This window comes from Mustela lutreola, chromosome 7 (genome assembly GCF_030435805.1).
Source record: "Mustela lutreola isolate mMusLut2 chromosome 7, mMusLut2.pri, whole genome shotgun sequence".
Taxonomy (NCBI): Eukaryota; Metazoa; Chordata; class Mammalia; order Carnivora; family Mustelidae; genus Mustela; species Mustela lutreola.
The window spans coordinates 50,454,177-50,475,638 of NC_081296.1; the positions used below are offsets into that span (position 1 = coordinate 50,454,177).

Sequence of the window (21,462 nt, forward strand, 5' to 3'; positions counted from 1 at the left end):
AGAACATTTCTGACAGTTTTTTGATGAATTATAATAATGAGTGTTAGGTTTTTAGAACAAATGTAATGTTAATAGCTAACATCTGTTAGAGTCCAATATAAATAAATAGAACATAATCAGGAGGGGTATTACTGCTACAGTTTTCTATAATTTCTGAAATTGGTCTATTATACTGCTACATGTACAATTTTCTTTTGGCTCCAGTAGCATTCTCCTAATGGAATTTATTTTTCTGCTAGCTTTTTTCACTAGATGGTGCTAATCCCCTTCATAAGACTAGCTTAAAGTGTTGGGCTTCGTGCTCAGCAGGGAGTCTCCCGCTCCTTCTGCCCCTCACCTTGCTCATGTCTGTGATGTGCTCGAACACGGGTGTACATCTCTTTCTCTCAAATCTTTAAGAAAGACCAAAACTTTCCCAAATCATTTCATTTATATTTTCTTGGCAGTGCTCCTCTCTAGGTAAGGTTTTAAATTCTTTAGCCATTCACTAGGAGAAATCAATACAGGTCAGACCCCATGTGGAGTATCATATTCAGTTCTGAGCATTGTGATTTAACAGGAGTACTGAAGGACTAAAATTGGTACAGAAGAACAGTGTGAGTATGGTGAAACACCTAGAAGCAGTATCTTATGGTGACTGACCAAAGTAAGAGGAATGTTGAACTTGAGGGAAAATAAAAGTAAGAGGAATATAGGAGATTCCATTTTTCCCAATTTGTCATTCCCTTTTATAGAATTATACATCCACACCCTTGTATGGCCTCATGGTGGCCAGGATGTACTTCCCTGCCCCTGATATTGAACTCAGTTATGTGGCTTGAACTCAGTTAATTAGGGAACATAAGGAAATCAGAAGCTCAATTACTACTTGGATGGTTGTGCCTGCGTTTTTGGACTTATGAGAACATGTCCTAAATCTTTAATGCCCACTTGACCTTGACCCCAGAGTGAACATATATAGAGCAGACCTGTGTGCAGCAGCAATGAGGAGTAAAACCCAGCTGTACCAGCAGTCTACAGCAGTGCAGCCCGGTTGAGCCCAGCCATATTCAGCCAAAGCGCAGTTAACCCTCTGACCAATGAGCATGAGAATAAATTCTTGGTGTTGTAACCCAGTGAGTTACTTTTTTCATTCATTCATTTTTTTGCTGCAATATTTTAAGTATAATCTTTGTAGTATGTCAAGTTGGTTACATGTTTAGACTTTTAAATGAAGGCTCTTTGTAAGTTTCTTTGATAACTACATCAACAATTCTAAAGTAGTAGGAAAAAATATAACATCTGTTAATGACACAAAGAAAATTTTTAACAATAGAGCTTAATCTGCAATTCTTACTCTTTTTGGAATGTATTAAAATCTTAATTTCTTATAATAAATTATCATAACTAACTGCCACTGCTTATGACACAGGGATATTCCATATGTACTATGTCATCAGTGTTGTCATAAAATATATTTTTTCATTATGTGTTTTCATTCTATCAGTAACTGAGAATGGAAAATTATGCTTTGGGTTTGTCCTTTCTCTAAATCTTGGCTTGTTAGAGACCAGCAGCCTGGGATATGTTCCCATGTGTGCAGAGCGCAGGTAGCTGCCTTCATGCAGTGTGCAAACAGGCAGCTCAGTGGATGGCTTCACAGGGTTTGGCTAAAGGAATGACGCAGGCTGTGGCTCCTTGAGATATGTTCCTGTCCACTCTCCGAAACACTGCTGTCTCTCTCATCACACGGCTGAGTGGCCAGCCCCTGTGCAGCTCAGGCAGTCTGATGGCTTCTGCTTCTCATTTCTTCTTCATGTGTGAGTCTGTCATTTTCTTCATCTACTGCTACCTTTAATTTTTTTGTTTTTTGGGTTTAGTTTTTTTTTTTTTTTCTTCTTAGAGAAACTCCCAGGTATATTTTTCTTAGTAGTGAGGGGCAGGATACTATGTATGGATGATTTGCACTAGAAAGAAGCAACATTTTTGGAATATCATCTAGCATAGTTTCTTCTTTCATTCAGTCCCATAGGAATATATATTTTATCCATTATATCTAATATTTACAGTTTGAAAGGGAGAGAAAAACTACCTTGTTTTCAACTTTATTGATTAGTCTGGCATTCCTCAACCACCCCAGCTTGATGCTATGAAGCTCCATGGCTCTTTTGGGAGCATTTGCATCTGTTCAGTGCCTACTTCTCATCAGCAAGGATGCTCTTCACTGCTGATACCACTTGTACCAGTTGACTCCTCTACCTCCCCTCATTTCTTCCAAAGAGAACTAGAATGTTCACATCAGGGCTGCTGCATTGCACAATTCCTGGGGAAATCATTCACATTGTAATGTGTTTCATTGAGGTACTCTGAGGTTTTCCATTGCTATTCCTGGAGGATGTTTTAGCCAAGTTCCTGAGACCAGACTTTTTGTATTGTATACATAAATGTTCAGAAATCTTTATGGTTCTTTTTTAAGGAATCAATCCAACCTTAAAGTTTATTTTAAAGAATAGATTTATTTGGTTTTATCAGCTTTTTCATTATGCTAAAGTTCTTCACCACAAAGTAAGTTGAATATTTTGATTCACAAAGAATTACTTAGATATTAACTTTGAATAGTGAATATTTCAATCTTGAGATTAAAGTCCTGGTTTCAGATGGTAGGCTGTTTTTCCATATCTAGGGGAATTTTTTCTCCTTATATTCAGTGAAATAATGATTTGAAAGACTGTTGACTTCTCTTCAGAAATTCTGGCAGACAGAAGACAGTGGAACAACATCTTTAAATGATGTACCTCTGAAATCTTCCTCCTTTCAGTTGATGCCCTTCCTGTTGCATAGGCCAAAATCTTTGAAGCGGTTCCTGATTCTCCCCTTTTTCTTATAACTCACATCCAATCCAAGGGCAGATCTTATCTCCAATTTTCATTTAATCTCCATCCAGGTTCTTTTGTGCTTGGTTTTGTTTTATATTGGCATCATGGTTTGAGGTCTTGTTTGGAGCAAACACTTAAAGGAAAGATAAATCTGATGGAGATGAAACTATTCTAGGCCAGAAACAAACATGGAAACATCCTAGTTAATTTCATAAAGCCAACACAGCATTAATACAAAGCAGTAGGAGCCTGAGAGCCCACACTCCCTGCACACTGCTAGAAGATGGGTTCCCCATTAGAGATTTATACCCTAGGTATAAATCCAATGCTCCCAATGGCAGCAATAGCCAATAACTTTTTTTTCTTTTTAAAGATTTGATTTTTTAAGTAAACTCTACACCCAATGTGGGGCTCAAACTCACAACCCCAAGATCAAGAGTCAGATGCTCCACTGAGTGAGCCAGACAGGTACCCCATGCTATAGTGAATGTAACTGTTGGCATGGTTTGTTACACACCATTTTGGTGATAATAGCTGAGTAATACAGAGAGTTTCATTTTTTAATTTTTTTATTAACATATAATATATTATTAGCCCCAGGGGTACAGATCTGTGAATTGCCAGGTTTACATACTTCACAGCACTCACCATAGCACATACCCTCCCCAATGTCCATAACCCCACCACCCTTTCCCTCCCCACCTCCCCCCAGCAACCCTCAGTTTGTTTTGTGAGATTAAGAGTCTCTTATGGTTTGTCTCCCTCCTGGTCCCATCTTGTTTCATTTATTCTTTTCCTACTCCAAACCCCCCACGTTGCATCTCCCCTTCCTCATATCAGGGAGATCATATCATAGTTGTCTTTCTCTGATTGACTTATTTCACTCAGCATAATACCCTCTAGTTCTATCCACATCATTGTAAATGGCAAGATTTCATTTCTTTTGATGGCTGCATAGTATCCTACATCTTCTTCATCCATTCATCTATTGATGGACATCTAGGTTCTTTCCATAGTTTGGCTATTGTGGACATTGCTGCTATAAACATTTGGGCGTACGTGCTCCTTTGGATCACTACATTTCTATTTTTAGGGTAAATACCCAATAGTGCAATTGCTGTGTCGTAGGGTAGCTCTCAATTTTTTTTTTAAATGTGCCACATCTGGGAAAAAAAGAGTTGACTTGTGTTTCTTCAAAAAGCCTTCCTAGGATCAACAAGCAGCAGTTGGAGCAGGGCTTGTCTTTGGCATTATTGACATTTGGGGTCAGGTAATTCGTTTTTGGCAGGAGATGGAGGGGTGTTTTGTGTAGTGTAGGGTATTTGACAGCATCACTGGCCTCTATCTTTTAGATGCCAGAAGTACCCCACCGCTAGTTGTGGCAACCAAAAATGTCTAAAAATATTGACAAATGCTCTCTTGGGGCAAAATTGCCTCACTTATGAATCATTGAGTTAGAAGGCAGATTTGGGTTCAGTTTGAGAAGGAACTTTCCCACAGCGACTGTTGTAATCAAGTAAACTTCTAACTGGATTTGAAGTGGATCCTGTGGGATTTATTTTTTCATTGCTTACGGATTAGATCAGAAACCATCTATTAGGCCTCCCAGTGCTGACTTTCCACACTGATGAACTAATCTGAAGAGAGAATTTCATCATTCCTTAACATATGCTAGGGAGACTTAAAATCATATTTTTGGCCATCTGTTCAGCTCATGAACATACTTTAGAAGCACTTTCATAAATATGAGATGATAAATGCTATTTACACACCAATAATTATTCAGATTGCTTTCAGAATACCTCCTTTATGATCTGACTGGTGTTAGAAGACAGTATTACACCTTTCTTATTGCTATGTAGTATGAGATGGTTTTCAAGGTATCTTTTTTAAATCTTGGAGAATGTTATTTGATTAGTAATATATATACTTCTATATTATAATAACAAGGTCACAAAATTGTCATGCTTTTTAAAGCAAAAATTTTAAGTTAAATCCCTATTATGGGAAGGGCATTGTCAAAAATATTTAGTTCTGTAGCTAGGCCATTGGAGATCCTTTAAGAATCCAGAGTTTCTATAACCAAGAGGTATGGAGGAGCGTCCTTCACTGCACAGAACCTTGACACCCCAGACTCTTCTCAGAAAAAGAAGCCAGAAGCTCATTAGTAATCATATCCTGTTTCTAGGCAGTTGAGGCTAACCATTGGCTTTGCAAAGTCTTCCTCTACCTGTTGCTGCTACCACCTAGCAGCCGCCCTTGGCTCTCTCTGGCATAGTTAGAGATTCTATTAAGTTGTCAGAGGAAGACAGGTGATAGTTTCTGTACTGGTAGGATCTGGTGTTAGAATCAGTAGCTGTCTTAGGCCGTTATCTTTGCAAGGACAGAAAAGTAAATATTAGGAATAAGGAAGAGAGAGACGAGCATGAAAATGACGATGTTTGTCGGTCTCTGTGTTAAAACATTTGGAGTATATTCAAGGAGAAAGAACCAAATCATAAATGTAGGCTCTTTTTTTTTTTTTTTTTTTAATTTTAAAGACTTATTTATTGCTTTGAGAGAGAGAGAGAGCAGGAGTGAGAGGAGCAGAAGGGGAAGGAGATAGAATTCTAACTGCAGACTCCATGCTGAGTGCAGAGGCCAATATAGGGCTGTATCCCAGGACTCTGATTCCAGGAATCTGAATTCGAAATCAAGAGTCAGATACTCAACTGACTGAGCCGCACAGGTGTTCCCAACTAACTATAGCTTCTTAAAGATAACTCTGAAACATTTTGCTTAGAAATAGGTTAAAATAAAACATTCTTTACCAAGAGGATTTGACTTAAAAGATTGTTAGAAGTTCATTATCAAATTGACAGCTACAATTTCACAAACAGATGTACAATACTTGTTAGACTTGTTCAGATTTATTTCTTTTTTTTTCTGTTCAGATTTCTTTCTTAACTCCCTTCCACCCTCCTTCCTTCTCTTCCCTTCCTTACTCCCTTCCCTTCCTCCCTTCCTTCCTCCCCTCCTTTCTTTCTTGTCTTTCTTTCTCCCTTTCTCTCTTTCATTCTTTCTTCTCTTTTAGAGAGAGCACATGGGGTGAGGGAGAGAGAATCTTAAGCAGGCCCCACATGCCCAGAGCCTCTCACAGAGCTCGATCCCCCAACCCTAAGATCATGACCTGAGCTGAAATCAAGTCAAACGTTTAACTGACTGAGCCACCTAGGCAACCCAGATTTGTTCAGATTTCTGATTAATGTTCCAAAACATTAGAAATTAGGGAAGCTCCTTTTATTATTCTGGAATATAAATGAATTGTGATTTTTTATAATGAATTTGGAGGGGTTTTTTTCTACTTTTACAAATATTAGAACAAAGCAAATTTTATAGAGTTAGATTTACTGAAGGACTTTTAGAATTTTATAGTTAGGAACATGAAATGAGAAAGTTTTAGTAATTAAAAGATAGTTTCCTAGAGATACTATTAGCAAATCTTCATTTCTAATTGGAATTAATTCCATTTACCGGAGAAAAGTAACAAAATTGTATGTACCTCTAGCTCCTGTGTGTGGCGGAATAGATCTTCAGGCCTCTGTTTCTGTTGGACCTCTGACCAGTTGCAGAGGGAATAAAGAATGAATCCTAATATTCTAAATGGCATGTTGTAGTAGTAAAGTCTTAGGACGATATGGCAGCCAGCCAGAAATTAATGCCAGCAGAATAAATAAGCAGTCAAGTAAGAACTTACAGTGTTTCAACAAATGTCTGGGAGATCCCCTTTGGATACTGTGTTAATAAAACAGTAAACTGAAAGGATGAGGCAGAGTTCCATGAGATTGTGTTTTGTGCACGGTGATTGTGCACGGTGATAGCCCCAGTGCCCCAAAGAGTGTTTATCATAGTGGATACCAAATAAGTACTTGTTGTATGCAATGAGGAAAGAGAGGAGGAAGAAAATAAACATAAAAGTAACACAAGGTCGGAGAAAGAAATAATCTGTAAGAGTGAAGAAGAGTACATTTTCAAACAATGCACACTACCCACACTACTACTGCTACTCTGCCTCATTTTCCCGCCTGATGGTACAGCTCACGAAAGGCCCTGCCATACTCATCTTTGAATCCAGAGACTGTGGCACATAGTAGTAGTATTTATTGAAAAGCCGAGGTTTACAAAACACTGTTCTTCCCTGCAACCACCCTTTGAGGTATTATTGTCCCTGTTTTAGAAATAAAGGAAACAGAGGTGAAAGAGGTTACATAGTTTGCCCAAAGCCACACTGTGGAGCCTGCATTCCATCTCGAGATTGTGTAACTCCCGAGCCCTAGTACAAAATCTTCAGGCCAGACTATCCAGGTGCTCAGCAAATGTGTGCCAAGGGTTCTTAAAAAAGTGAAGAGTGGGTGTCAGAAAGAACTCACTAAGGAGATGGCATTAAGCTAGATCTTAAAGTAAGATTTGGATGTTGTGAGATGGCAGGGGGATGATGAGTATTCAGGCAGAAGGACAGTCAGTTAAAAAAATAAGTAAAAGCACAGAGACAGTATAAAATTTCTGGCTTTCTGCCATGTAGGCTGTATTTGAAGATTAGTTAAGAATAATAATTTGGGGGGCGCCTGGGTGGCTCAGTGTGTTAAGCCGCTGCCTTCGGCTCAGGTCATGATCTCAGGGTCCTGGGGTCGAGTCCCGCATCGGGCTCTCTGCTCAGCAGGGAGCCTGCTTCCCTCTCTCTCTCTCTCTGCCTGCCTCTCCATCTACTTGTGATCTCTCTCTGTCAAATAAATAAATAAAATCTTTAAAAAAAAAAAGAATAATAATTTGGTTCTAGGTTATAGAGGGCCTTGAATAATAATCTGAGACATTTGGACTTTACTTTGGATACAGTATCAAGTCATCCAAAATGTTTTTTAGCAGGAAAGTGCCTTAGGTCATTTGAATTTTAGTCTACCCTCATCCCAAAGTTATATATTTTTAAAATCCCTCCTCTACTTAAAGTATTTAACCACCACTGACTGAAATGATGGCACTCTGTCACTAGATAGAACACATCACTTTCCTCCAATCAGAGTAGTTATATCCTTTTAATATTGTTTTTGGATGTTTTTGACTTTGTATAAATAATGGGCATCTTCCCTCAATATGGTTTTCCCCCCCTCAGCATTACATTCTTGAGATCATTTGTATTATAGATCATATACCATTGTGTGAATACAACACAAGTCATCCATTCTTGGTAATGATGAAAATTTTTTGTTATTACAAACAATGCTGATATAAATCTAATTGTGCAAATGTGTTAGTTTTTCCAGAGCAATAGTTCTCAAATTTGACTACTTTGGAATCACTCTGAGGGCTGTTTAAACACTAGTTGTTAAGCTCATTGTTTGATTCAGGAGGTCTGGGGTGGATCCCAAGAATTTGCATTCCTAACAAGTTCTCAGGTACTAGTGATCTTTTGATCTAAGAACCAATTTCTTCAGAGTATAGATGTAGCTGTGGAATTGCTGGAATGAAATAGAGAATACATATTCTCAACTTTACTGGGTAATGCCAGATTGTTTTCCTATCTGCAGTGTGAAAGACTTGAATTTTTGCCAGATTGGTGGGTGTTAATTGTATCTTAATATGTGACTGAAAACGAAAATTTATATACCCTTTTTTTCATATTAAAGCTTTCAGAATATGCGGAAATTGCCCATTTTAAATAATGTTTCCAAGGTAGAAAAGAAATGTGCACGCGCGCACACACACACACACACACTCACTCTCTCTCTCTCTCTCCCACAGAAAAACCTGGTTGTGCTGATCAGATTCAGTTTGAGTTGCCTAAGAAGAATCTAAGATAATTATTGCAATTTTTAATATTTTTATACTTCAATTAGCATTTTATTTTTAAAGGAAAGAACACAGGAGAAATTTCAGCTTGGTGAGAAGATTTGTTTAAATTGAAGATAATCCATTTAATTCAGGAAAGTGCAGAAGGCTAATTTGGAAAGATTTGACTAGATACTATGCTAGTTTTATTCCCTTCCTTAGCGAAACTTCTTGGAAGTCAGTCCAAGCTGCCTTTGGTTTAATAGGTTCACATTCTCGATTACAAGCTGCTGCAGAGATGACCCTGTGTTCAGAAGTTTTGCTTTCCAAGTTACTAGTTGAGCAAATATGTGCCAGTATCCTGGTTCTGGCAGGTGGTGTTTGAACTCTCACAGTGGTGTGGTGTGGTGTACCCCAAGAGCTTGTGTATCATGACCAGGTGGTCAGTGGGCTTTGGTATCTGTTGTCTGTATGACTGGACATTAATGGATGACTATCTTTCAGCTTTCATGACGCTGGTTATCATATTGCTGCACGTGTTCTGGGGTATCATATTTTTTGATGGCTGTGAGAAGAAAAAGTGGTCTTCCCTTCTTGTAGTTCTGCTGACACATCTGCTGGTGTCTGCCCTGGTGAGTATTGCCACTGTCCTCACATTGTTTTTTGGAACTCAAGTCCCCATATCTAAAATGGTAGGTTCTACACTAAATGAAATACAAACTCAGTGTCAAATGAAGAAATTCCAAAAAGTTGATGACTGAGTGAATGAGTGAAAGGTAGATAAATAAATCATCTCTCTTCCTACAGAAAGAAACCTATTAATTTGTTGGTTGATTTCATTAAAGATTTCTTTCTTTGTACCTTTCTTTTATGGGTATAGTCAAACCTGAAGTAGTCTTGTATTATGCTTATGTTAGGTAACACATCTTAAACAATTTCCATGATATTATAAACCCTTTTAATATGTAAATTTTAATAGCCTTATATTATTATATAAAAATTATATTACAGTTTGCTTAATTGATTGATCATTTATTTTTCTACCTTTGCTTTTTATAATGCTATCTTGAACATCTTTGTACTTGGAAGTTTTTCAATATGATATTTAGCTTCCAAGGAATGAAAATATTAAATGGTATGAGTATTTTTGAAGTCCTTGATGTCCATTGCTAAAATACTCTCCACAAAGTTTGTACCATTTTTGCTCATTCTGATCAATAACAGGAGTGCCCAGTTACCCCCTCCACAGTGAAATTATGCCAGTTTTCTAAATAAAATTTAAAAAGAAAACTTGACTTGATATGCTTTTTAAGAAATATTTAATGCTTTGGGTCTGACTTTTATTGTAATTTGTCATATATTTATATCAGAATTATCCCCAGACCTTGTCCAGACCCTTATGATTTCTCACTTCAAAGTATTGAAAAGGTTCTTTCCGGTGGTGTCCTGCCTCATGTTTCTCTCTTCTCCATCTATTTAGAATTCATATCAGGTTTTCTCATACTGGGCTCCTTGACCTCTGATCCATCTAAAGTGCCATCTTACAGGGGTGCCTGGCTGGCTCAGTCAGCAGAGCATCTGACACTTGATCTCAGGATCATGAGTTGGAGTCTCACGCTGGGCACAGAGATTACTTAAAAGATTAGATAGATAAATAGATAGATAGAAAGAAAGGAAGAAATGCAATCTCACTGCTTCCCCTACCTAAAACTTTTCAGTGGTACAGGATGTTAAAGTTACCTTTGATATGATGGCAACTATGAGAAGCCACGTCTTCATTGGAACAAAGACTAGAAAGAGACTGCATTAAAATATTAATAATGTTTCTCCCCAAGTGGATTCTTTTTTCTTTTTTTTTTTTTTTTAAGATTTTATTTATTTATTTGACAGAGAGAGACCACAAGCAGGCAGAGAGGCAGGCAGAGAGAGAGAGAGAGGAGGAAGCAGGCTCCCTGCTGAGCAGAGAGCCCGATGCGGGACTCGATCCCAGGACCCTGAGATCATGACCTGAGCCGAAGGCAGCGGCTTAACTCACTGAGCCACCCAGGTGCCCCGGATTCTTTTTTCTTTACAGTTTTTGGCGTGTTCCAAATTTTCTATGATGTATACTTTTATAATCAGAAAGGAAATTACATGAAAAAGCAGATGTTCTTTTTATAGATCCAATTGGCTATTGATTCATTTAACAAATATTTACTGAGTGCTTTCTGTGTTCCAGGCACTGGTCAAGGTAAACAAAGCAGTTTAGTGAACAAAGCAAAGATCTGTTTTTACAGTTTAGTGGGGGAGAGAGAGGCTTTAAGCAGTAGGCATAATAAATTTTATAGTGATAGGTGCTGTGGCCAGTAGCATAGGCCAAAAGGAATCTAGCATGTAGGGAGGCAGGAGATAACAAATTTTTGAATTAGATGGTCAGAGTAGGCTTCATTGTGAAGGTGACATTTAAGAAAGAAGGGAAGAAGATGGTCATGTAGCTCTCTGGAGAAAGAACATCTTAGACTGCACAGCCAGTAGCAAAGTCCTAAAGATCAAAGAACTTGCTTGGCATATTTTTTGGAAGTGAGGGTGGCCAGAGCAGAGTGAGCCAGGGGAAAGTTAGTAGGAGATACTGTCACAGAGTTGAAGGTGAGAGAGAAGTAGAGGTTGGAAGTGAGAACCACATCTAGGTAATGTGGACTTTGACATTTACTCTCAGTGAAATGGAAGTCAGCGTAGGGTGTTTAAGGAGAGGGACATGATTTTAAAAGGATCACTTTGCTGTGTTAAGAGTAAACTGTAGCAGGGGAAAAGATTACAGTCATCAAGAGGAGGAGGGTGATAATTTGGGTGAAATAGCAATGGATATAATGAGAAATGATCCGATTGAGGACATATGTTTGAAAGTAGAGCCAACAGTATTTCCTGACAGACTGGATAAGGCAAGGCACAGCCTCCAGGGTTTTGGCCTGGACAGTAAGAAGGATGGAGTTACCATCAGTTGAGATGAGGAAGCTTGTGAGGGGAGTTTATCTGGGCACATTATAAATGTAATAGAGATGCCTATTGGACATCCAAATGGAAATGTTTGTTAGGCAGTTGGATGAAAATGTCTGGAGTTTGGGAGGATAACCCAGGGCAGAAAAAGTGATTACAAGGAGTAGATTCAAGCAGACAAGAAAAGAGGCCCAAGGACTGAGCCCTGGGACACTCCCATCTTGAGGCTGGGGAAGGAGGAGCCAGCAAAGGAGACTGAGAAAGAGCCACAAGTGAGGCTGGAGGAAAACCAGGAGCCAGGTGTCCTGGGAGCCAAATGTATTGAGGTAAAAATGATCAGCTGTAGCAGATGCCTGTGGAATAAAACCCAGACTTCTTTGTTTGACCCAAGCCTCTTTTCATCCACACTGGTGCAAAACTTACCTTTTGCTGCTGCCCACAGATCACATCATGTACTCCATCGAAACTGATCTGTTGTGGCTACCCAACAGCATGTCTTGTGCATGCTCTTTTATCTGCAGTGACTTATCTCCCCTTAACCTAAGTCAGTTTGGAAAAGTGCTAGTTCAGTGTGAAGCCTCCCTGGCAAAGGTGCATATTCCAGACTCAGCACAGTCACTAGATCTTAATACATAGCTGTGTTATAACACTTATCCTCAGAGAGTGTTCTTATCTTTAATATAGTTCTTATGTCTCTCCAACTAGAGTTCCATCATCAAGGATGGGACCTTATCTTATCAATCTTTGTTTCTTCAATCTAATAAATGTTGAATGTTGAATAGTTGATACTCTCTCTAATGATTAAAAGAACCCAGGAAAATAAGCCAAAATAAGAACCTAGGAAATTTGAAAGATGATATATCAAAATGTTAACAGTGGTTTCAGAGAATGTCTAAGTAATTGTTTTATTTAAATACACCTACAGAAAAGTATACAGATCAGAAGCATCCATCTTGATGAATGTAACCTATGTAACTTGAACCCAAATGAAAACAAAAACATTATCAACTCTCACGAACCTCCCGCCATGGTCCTGACTTGTAACGTGCAGCTTGTCTTGCTTTTGGTATTTTATATAAACAGAACCATTTAGTCTGTGCTCTTGTGTCTGACTCCTTTCATCAACATCGTGTTTGTGAGAGATTCATCTGTATGTATAGGTAGCTATTAATTCTTCATTTTTTTGTTTTTAAAGATTTATTTATTTATTTATTTGACAGGCAGAGATCACAAGGAGGCAGAGAGGCAGGCAGAGAGAGAGAGGGAAGCAGGCTCTCTGCTGAGCAGAGAACCCGATGCGGGACTTGATCCCAGGACCCTGATATCATGACCCGAGCCGAAGGCAGCGGCCCAACCCACTGAGCCACCCAGGCGCCCATTAATTGTTCATTTTCTGCAGTATAGTATTCTACTTTGTAACTGTACCTTGCTTTATCCATTCTACAGCAGAAATGATGTCTCCAGCTTCTAACTGTTGTGAATAGTAATGCTTTGAGCATTCTACTATATGTCTCTTATGAATGTATGTACACATTTCTTTTGGATATATGTGATATTTGCCTAGGAGTGGAATTGCTGGTCATGCGGTATATATATGTCAACTGTTCATACCACCCAGTTTTTCAGAGTAATTGTATCAGTTTCCATCCTCACCATCAATTTGTGAGTGCCAGTTCCTCACCCTCATCACCGACAGTTAGTGTGTCACTCTCTCTATTGTTACACATCCTGCTGGGTGTATCGTAGTATCACATTGTGGTTTTATTTTATTTATTTATTTATTTTAAGATTTTATTTATTTGAGACAGAGAGAGAGAGCACACATGATGGATGGGCAGGGGCAGAGGGAGAAGCAGACTCCCTGCTGAGCAGGGAGCCCAATATCGGACTTGATTCCCAGTCTCTGGGATCATGATCTGAGCCAAAGGCAGTCGCTTAACCAACTGAGCCACCCATGTGCCTGCACATTGTGGTTTTACTTTGCATTTCCCTAATGATTAATGAGATTATGCATGTCTTCATATATTTATTGGCCATTTGGATAATTCTTTTATGAAGTGCCTCTTTAAATCTTTTGCCTATAATCCTATTGGATTGTCTTTTTGATTTCTAGGAGTTCTTTCTGTATTCTCTAAAAAAGGTCTTTGTCAGATGTACCTATTATAAATAGCTTCTCCTATAGTGTGGTTTAACTTTATATCCTCTTTATGTTGTCTTTTTTATGAGCAAAAGTTCTTTATTCTGATGTAGTTTAGTCAATTTTGCTTTATCATTTATAGTTTTTGTTTTCTGAATATTAACCTATCTGAATTTCAATTTTAAAATTTATTTTACTCATTTGTATATTTTAATTTTCTACAACAATCACATATTGCTTCTGTAATTGTTTAAAGAAGAAAAAATTTTAAAGAAACTAAAGAGAAATACAAAAGAACTTAGCACCCTATAAAGTAAGTTAAAATTCAGTGGATTTCCAAAGAATCCAGAAAGTGCTCAATGCCTGCCTCAATGTGCTCAATGTCCACAGTTGCCTCTTGAGAAAAGCACTTTTTCTGCATAAGGTGCCATCTCTGCAAAATCAGCCCATTTTCCTAGTCAGAGCTGATAGGCAAGGTCGGTATCTTAACCAGGAGCATGTGCAGGTAGGGTGAGGGTAAGAACAGTGATGAGCCATGGAAGCACTCCCCTTGAAGGCTTTTATAGGCAGAGGTCTATGGTGACACGTTGACCCAGTTAGTTCCTCTCCTTTGTTAAGTGTAAGTTCTGGGCTAGTTGGGAACCCATCTCCCCACCTTACTCTGGCCCAGGAAAGGAAGTATTTCTCCTTCTCTCTAAGACCAGTCCCTCTACCTGGGCTCTACATCCAGTTATTTCCCACAAGGACCTCACTCTGATTTTGTCCTTGATCCCACATCACCAGTTTTCCTTCTCATCATTATCATATAGATGTATCTTAAAACTCTCCACTATTGCCTTTCCCCCATCTAGCCATCATTCTCTTTTTTTCTGTTCCCCATCACAGCTAAATTTCTCAGAGTTACCTCCACTAATTTGTCTCCACTTTTTCACCTCTCATACTTCTAGTCCAGTCCTGGTTCTGCTCAACCACCCTTCTAAAATTGCACTTGTGAAGATCAAAGGAAATCTCCATTTCTCGAAAACACATTGGGATTTTTGTTTTCATCTCAGCAACCTTTAAAAGAGTTGACCACTCTCTCTGTGAAACATGTTCCTCTTTTGACTTCGATAACACATGTCCTGCTTTTCCTCTTACCTCACTCTTTGCTCTTCTCAGACCCCTTTGCTGACTCTTTTTCAGTAAGAGTCAAGAGAATAGAATGTTGTCGATACTTTTAATTTGCTTCTGCAATACTAAACAGCACAAAAAATTTATAAATGTTCTCATGGCTTTGTCCTGACTTCTCCTTTCCCCTCTCTCTGTAATAGCTCCCTGGGTAACTGCATTCAGAGTCATAGTTTTAAATACTGTCTGTGGTCTGTGCTTTTAGCACAAGTCTCCTTCTTTCCTAGCACAAGTCTCTCCTCACAGCCCCGTATTCGCATGCCTAATGCTTTCCTGACGTCTGTCCTTTGAAATCTCATAGGCATGTTACTCTTAGCTTAACCTCATTGGACTTGATTCTCACCCATCACTCTGAGTGTCATCTTTCCCCAAGTCTTTGTCATCCCATTAAGTAGCACTACCGTTTACCAAAAGCCACAAACATGGAAGCCACTTTGGCCTCTCTCTTTCCCTCACATTCTTCCATCAGCAAGTCCTGTCCGTTCATATCACCCACTCTCTCCATCACTACTACCACCGCCCCTGATCTAAGTCACCATCCTATACTCTCCTCAACCAGTGTAAAATCTTCTTCTTATTTATTATTAATATATAACATATTATTTGTTTCAGGGGTATAGGTCTGTGATTCATCAGTCTTACACAATACCCAACTCTCCCCACTGTCTATCACTCAGCTGCTCTATCCCTCGGACCACCTTCCACTCCATCAGCCCTCAGTTAGTTTCCTGAGATTAAGAGTCTCTTACAGTTTGTCAGTGCACAGCCTTCTTAATGAGTCTCCCTGCTTTCACAATTGCCTCCTTTAATCCATTTTGTGCAGTTTTAAACATCTAAATCAAGTCACTCAGCTCCCCTACCTTGACCCTTTCTGTGACCGCACCCCCCACATTGCACTGGGGATGAAGTCCACACCCCTTACCAACATGCTGCATAACTAGTTCCTGCCTTCCTCTCTTGACCTCATCTCATGTGCTGCCCCTCCATCTCTACACATGACTAATATCACTCTTTCCAGGTTCTCAGCTGCACCAAGCTCTTTGCCCTCCTGTGGTTCCCACCTTCACTCTACACAAGGCTGGTTCTCTCCAACTATATGTCAGTATAAATGCCACTTACTCAGGACTACCCCTGAGCAACCTGAGTAGACCACCTTGTTCTTACTTATCTAGCACCATCATGATTATAATTATTCTGTCTAGCATTCATCATAATGTGTAATTATTTGATTCATTTATTTGCTGCTGCATTCCTTACATGTTTCTTTTACTAGCATATAAGCTCCATTAGGATCTTCAGTGTTACGTAGCATAATACCTCTTGGCACTCCTTCAAAGTTTTTTAAGTGAACTTTTGGAACCCTCTTCAGCTGTGCAGGTGAAAAAGAGATGCTGTTCCCTTGAATACTAAGGATTCATCCTGAAGTTACTTGGACTTGTCTTACTTTCTTGAAAATTAAGAGCTGGGTAACACAGAAATTGTTATAAACTGGGCCCAGGTTGTATAACATATATCTTCTATTGGGTCTTCCATTTAATTCTGACTTCTAGTTACCCTCTAGCCTTGACATTTGAATATAGTGAAGCACACATCTATGGGCTAGTGTCTGTTGACAAGGTTAGTTCTGTGTGTCTTTGTGGTACTCCGTGTGTGACACACATCATATGTTTGGTGAAACACAGCCCAGCTATTGAAAGTATCCTATATTTTCCTTAATCTTCAGTTACTCTACATGCTTAATGAGCATACTGTTATTATACAAGCTGATTTTTTTTTTTCAGACCTTCATAAGTCCTCATTACGGAATAAATCTGGTATCCACATATTTAATCATGGTACTCATGGGCATCTGGGCATTCTTTGTTGCTGGAGGCAGCTGCCGAAGCCTGAAGCTCTGCCTACTCTGCCAAGACAAGGACTTCCTCCTTTTCAACCAGCGCTCCAGATAACCTCTGAGAACCGGCACCTGTCAAACAGTAAGCTGCATCTTTAGAGGAAGCACAACTGTGCCTTTTTCTAAAAATTCCTTTTCCTGGTGGAATTTAGAAAAAACAAAACCATCTAGATAAAATATGACATTCATGCCACAGCCCTCTGAAAGGGATACATTAGTGAGTGTGCATGTCCCGGCAACACATTAGACTGTCACCTGGGGAGGCGTAGTGAATACTGGTACCTGGGCTCCACCTTCCACATTTAATTGGTCTGGACATTCGGTAATTTTTAAGATTTTATTTATTTGAGGAGAGGGAGGAGCAGAGGGAGAGGGACAGGCAGACTCTGTGCTGAGCGTGGAGCCTGATGTGGGGCTCAGTCTCAGGACCCTGAGATCCTGACCTGAGCTGAAACTAAAAGTCCGATGCCAAACCGACTGAGCCACCCAGGTGCCTCTGGGCATTTGGTAATTTTTAAAAGCTTCCCAGATGACTCTGAAATGCAGCCAATTTAAGAACCATCGGTGTCCAAATAGGAACTTCCTGAGAACACCGTAAATGAGTAAAAGTCAGGTGTTCAGCTGTCTCTCAACTCAGCTTGTGCTGAGCAGGTAAATCTTTGAATGTCAAATCCTGCTTGGTATTTGTCTTTTTAAGTCATGAAGTCACAAAAGGCTAAAGGGCTTTCATCCCTATTAACTGTTTTCGTGTTCTTTACTAGCACCCAATTTTATGAGAACATGGCAGGTTGTGCTTCTACATGCAATAGTAAATCGCACTGACTTTCTATGATGATTTAGCTAGAGTAAGCTATTAACAAGCTGCATTTTTTCTGTAGTTTTTACTCTGGATTTTGCTTTTTGAGATATTACATGGTTTTTGAGCATAGATTCAGTTTGTTTAATCAAAAAACAATTATTTTCTGATTCCTGGGTAGGTATTATAAACCAGGAATTTTTGTGCAACTTCTGTAAGTCTTTCCTGGGTTTAAGGCTTTTCACAAGCTCTGTCCCAATGCCGTGTTTACCAGCCAAGTGTGGATAGGAGGGCAGGTTGAGGTGAAGCCTGTTCTATCTCTGAGCATTTCTGCTGATTGCTGAGTGATGTGCCCTGGGACAGACTTCACTAGAGCGGTGAAGGAATCAGACGCATGAGGAAAACAAGCAAGTAGAGTGATGTTGACACTTTTATTTTGCTCCTGTGATACTAGCCAGCACTCCCTATCCCCTGCCAACAAGTGATATAGTGTAAAATTGGAAATGTCTGAAACTGCCAAATTCGTGCTTTTACAAAATCCATATAATCTTTAGATTTAGCAAATGTCTCTGGGCTTTAGTAGCAGATATAACCTTCCCTTTATAGGAATACCCAACGCGTTTGTTCAGCTTCTAGGCAACCCTTTTGATTTCCTTTATAAAGAGGAAATGCCAATGAATTGTGCCTTTACTAACTAGAAATTGTTCCCCACTGATGGCTCCTAGAGAACGGATGGTGTGAAATGAAAATTCCCTACATGTTTAGGTGATAAGCTCAATGGATCCCACATGTACAGTAGAACAGCCAAAAGAAATAGGAGCAGCAATGAGAGGGCTCACCAGTGCCATGACAGATGGAAGAACTTCACACTTCAGTGGTGCAGAGGAATAATGAACATGTTTAAAATGGAAAGGTGGCCAGTATTTTCAGCTGGCCGCACATCATTTCAGGGGCCAGAACCTCTCACGTGGACTAGACCTTTATCTGTGAAATCCCTTCCCATGGTTAAATAACTAGAATTTCTTAATCTAGTGATTCAAGAGAAATAGGATTTCTAGCAAGGCTGTAAATAGTCCCTAGCAGTTACAGTTACTCTCCTGAAGTTTACTTCACAACACCAATACCAATGCTTCACAACACCAATACCAATGCTTCCACCAGAGTTTGTGGTTTTCTACCATTATACAAAATTTTCCTTAGACTAGAAGAGTCATAGAAAGAGTCAAGGACAGAGACTGACGAGTGAAATTTACTGTGCAGGGGAACGAGATACCTGTGGAACTTGGCTGTATTCCTTTCGGAACGTGGTGTTCTTTGGTGGACAGAACAAGAAAAATATATAGTTGGTTATCACTATTGACGTACAAATCTCTTAAATGGGTAGTCTAATAAAATATTTGATCTGTAAAGTACTGAAAATATGAGAATATTAATATTACTCATTACTGTGATCTGAGGATGTCCTCTGTACTTAATATTAAGTAAAGAAGCTGGGATACTGTAAAATCCCATTTATTAAAAACTTATCAGGCAAGAGGAAGTTTTTCTTTTGGTGAGACTCTTGTCTGAGGAAATTATTTAATAATCTTTGACTCCCTATACATAAAGGAACTTTGTACTGCTGATTTCTGTTAAAATGTGAGCATTGCCATAGTCAGTTTAGGCACTATTTTTACAAATAGCCCTGCTTTGCCTGATGCCAATGGTGCCCAGAGGGAGAATATAGTTTTCTTCTGTTGCTGTGTATAAACTGAGATGCCTTTTTTTTTTCCCCCCTCTGCATTTTTTATCTATGAGGATCCTTCTGAGCCCTGATAGTATTTGACAGCAGGTGGTGTTGATAGTTTATGCTCTCCTCCACACAGTGCTTTCTCAGTTTGGAAGGAAATGTGGGTCAAGTTAGAGTTGACCTTGGAATGTGAATGTTGCTGCAGTCCTTGACTATTTTGCCATGTGATTAATAGAGATTGATTTTGTTGCTCTCTAATAAATTTGTATTTATTTTTTTAATCATTTAAGTTAGTTGTTGTAACTGGAGAAGTTTAGTTACCTCAATCCTGGCCTGCATGGCTCATAATATAATAGTAGCAGCCTGTTTTAGAGCATCTAATGAAAACGTGGCCGAAAGGAAGAAATGATGGTAACCACAGATTGCATAGAGAATGGCTTTTGTTCTCGTTGTTAAATTTTTTTTTTTTCCTTAAAGCACATTTCAGTGTTTGCTGAGATTGGCAAATTCACATAAAAATATTAGGTGTTCTTGTCCGTAAAGTTGGGTACAGGATAAGTAGTTGTGACAGGAGCTTCCTCCTATGTGTACTCCTCCCACTTTGCATCACCTCAGACTAGCCCGGAGGTAGGGGTTAGCAGTCACTGTGGGCCTGAGGGCTCCAGGGGGGCCCGGGTGGTGGTGGCCTGTCTTAGGCAGCAGCCCCCCCCCCCCCAGCTCCCTGGGAAGAGCTCTTTGAAAGTGCTAGCTCTCATTAGTTAACTTTTTCTTGGGTCCTACAGGGTCCTAACTCCAGGTGGAAAAAGTAGGTATCACAACAAAACAATTTTAAAATGCTTTGCTTAGAGCATTTTGTTTAAGATTGCAGTGTTTACAGTTCTTACATAATAAAAGGCATTACTTCTATTAAATTCTAGTGTTTAGAGAAATGGCTACTATATGTATCATTTTATATAAGTATACAATATGTATCATTTTATATAAGTTATGCTGTTGTGTCTATATACTTGTAATATCAGGCCTTGCATTCAGTGCACAATGCAATAGACTCTTTTCAGACCTGTGTTTTTCAGTGAACAATAAAAGTGTTGTCTGGCACTACTCGTCTCCCATGTGTCCTCTTCTTTGGAGCAATGTACTCTTCAGTATCTGTTGTTACACTTTTTGTCTCCTACAAAACTTGACTGCATGTTCTGTTGTTTATGACTGGTCAGCTCTGAGACTTTTTAAAGAGAAATCTTTGTTACCTCAAAATTCATAAGGCCTGTTTCATTTCTGTGTATTCAGAAACAGTGCAGAGAAGTTCTTTGAGGCTCAAACCAAGTAGAAGATTATTCTCAAAGATCCTGGAAACTCACCTTGAAAAATCTGTTCTAAGTAATTGTAAAACAGGGAATTTATAAAATATCATATAATAGTCACTAGAGATGGCAGTTGGTTGACAAGGAGAATAGTTTAGTTTTTACCCACTGATCCTGAGCAACCTATAGAATCCTTTTGTTTTTTCTCCCCTTGGTGTGGAGACATTGCAGTGAAGGGGTTGAGCTTCTCTTTCACCATCAGACAGGTTGTATAGACAATTATTATGGCCTGAAACTCAAACCATGTGATGCCTGTTCACTCTGGTTTGAAATGAGGCTGCTCTAGATTTATCTTGACTGTGTTATTAGACGAAATATCCTCAGGGACCAAGAGCTTTTTAGTCCTCACTTGTAAGCCAGTGGAAGAGGTGTGTATTTCTTAGGTAACAGGCCAGATTTGTGTACAACTTCTTTGGCTCTTCCCCAGTGAAACTGTGGCTCTAGTTTAATTGGTTTGTTTGGTATTTAGTTGGAGCAAGGACTTCCCCCGTGTCCAGCCTCAACACATGAGAAACCTCCAGTGGAAAGAAGTATATATTTTATCCTCACCTCACTGAAAATGCTGAATAGATGAACCACTCATACACTCAACTGGCTTATGGATTCAGTCTCAGCAAAAGAATTTTTAAGGATTTGACACCTTCTAAGGTGACCATAATAGTTGATGAGCCCTGAGCAGGTCCTGGCTTTAAGACTCAGGAAGAGGGGGTACTTGTTGTGTCAGTGTAATCACTGTAAATCCTTCTCT

At 39.2% G+C, this 21,462-nt stretch overlaps 1 protein-coding gene across 4 annotated transcripts in view; it reads left to right on the forward strand.

Annotated features, from left to right (window-relative positions):
* Positions 1-20,451, forward strand: part of APH1B (aph-1 homolog B, gamma-secretase subunit) — a 32,348-nt gene extending 11,897 nt beyond the window's left edge. For 2 of the 4 annotated variants that reach the window (XM_059180723.1, XM_059180727.1), the window contains 2 exons: positions 9,162-9,289; positions 16,716-20,451. In XM_059180723.1, the coding sequence (XP_059036706.1) occupies positions 9,162-9,289; positions 16,716-16,883 (296 nt within the window). In that variant the 3' untranslated portion in view covers positions 16,884-20,451. Of the gene's footprint in view, positions 1-9,161; positions 9,290-12,850; positions 13,912-16,715 lie in introns of those variants that run through there. The other 2 variants (XM_059180724.1, XM_059180725.1) reach the window with 2 other exon arrangements.
* Positions 20,452-21,462: the final 1,011 nt, after the last annotated feature.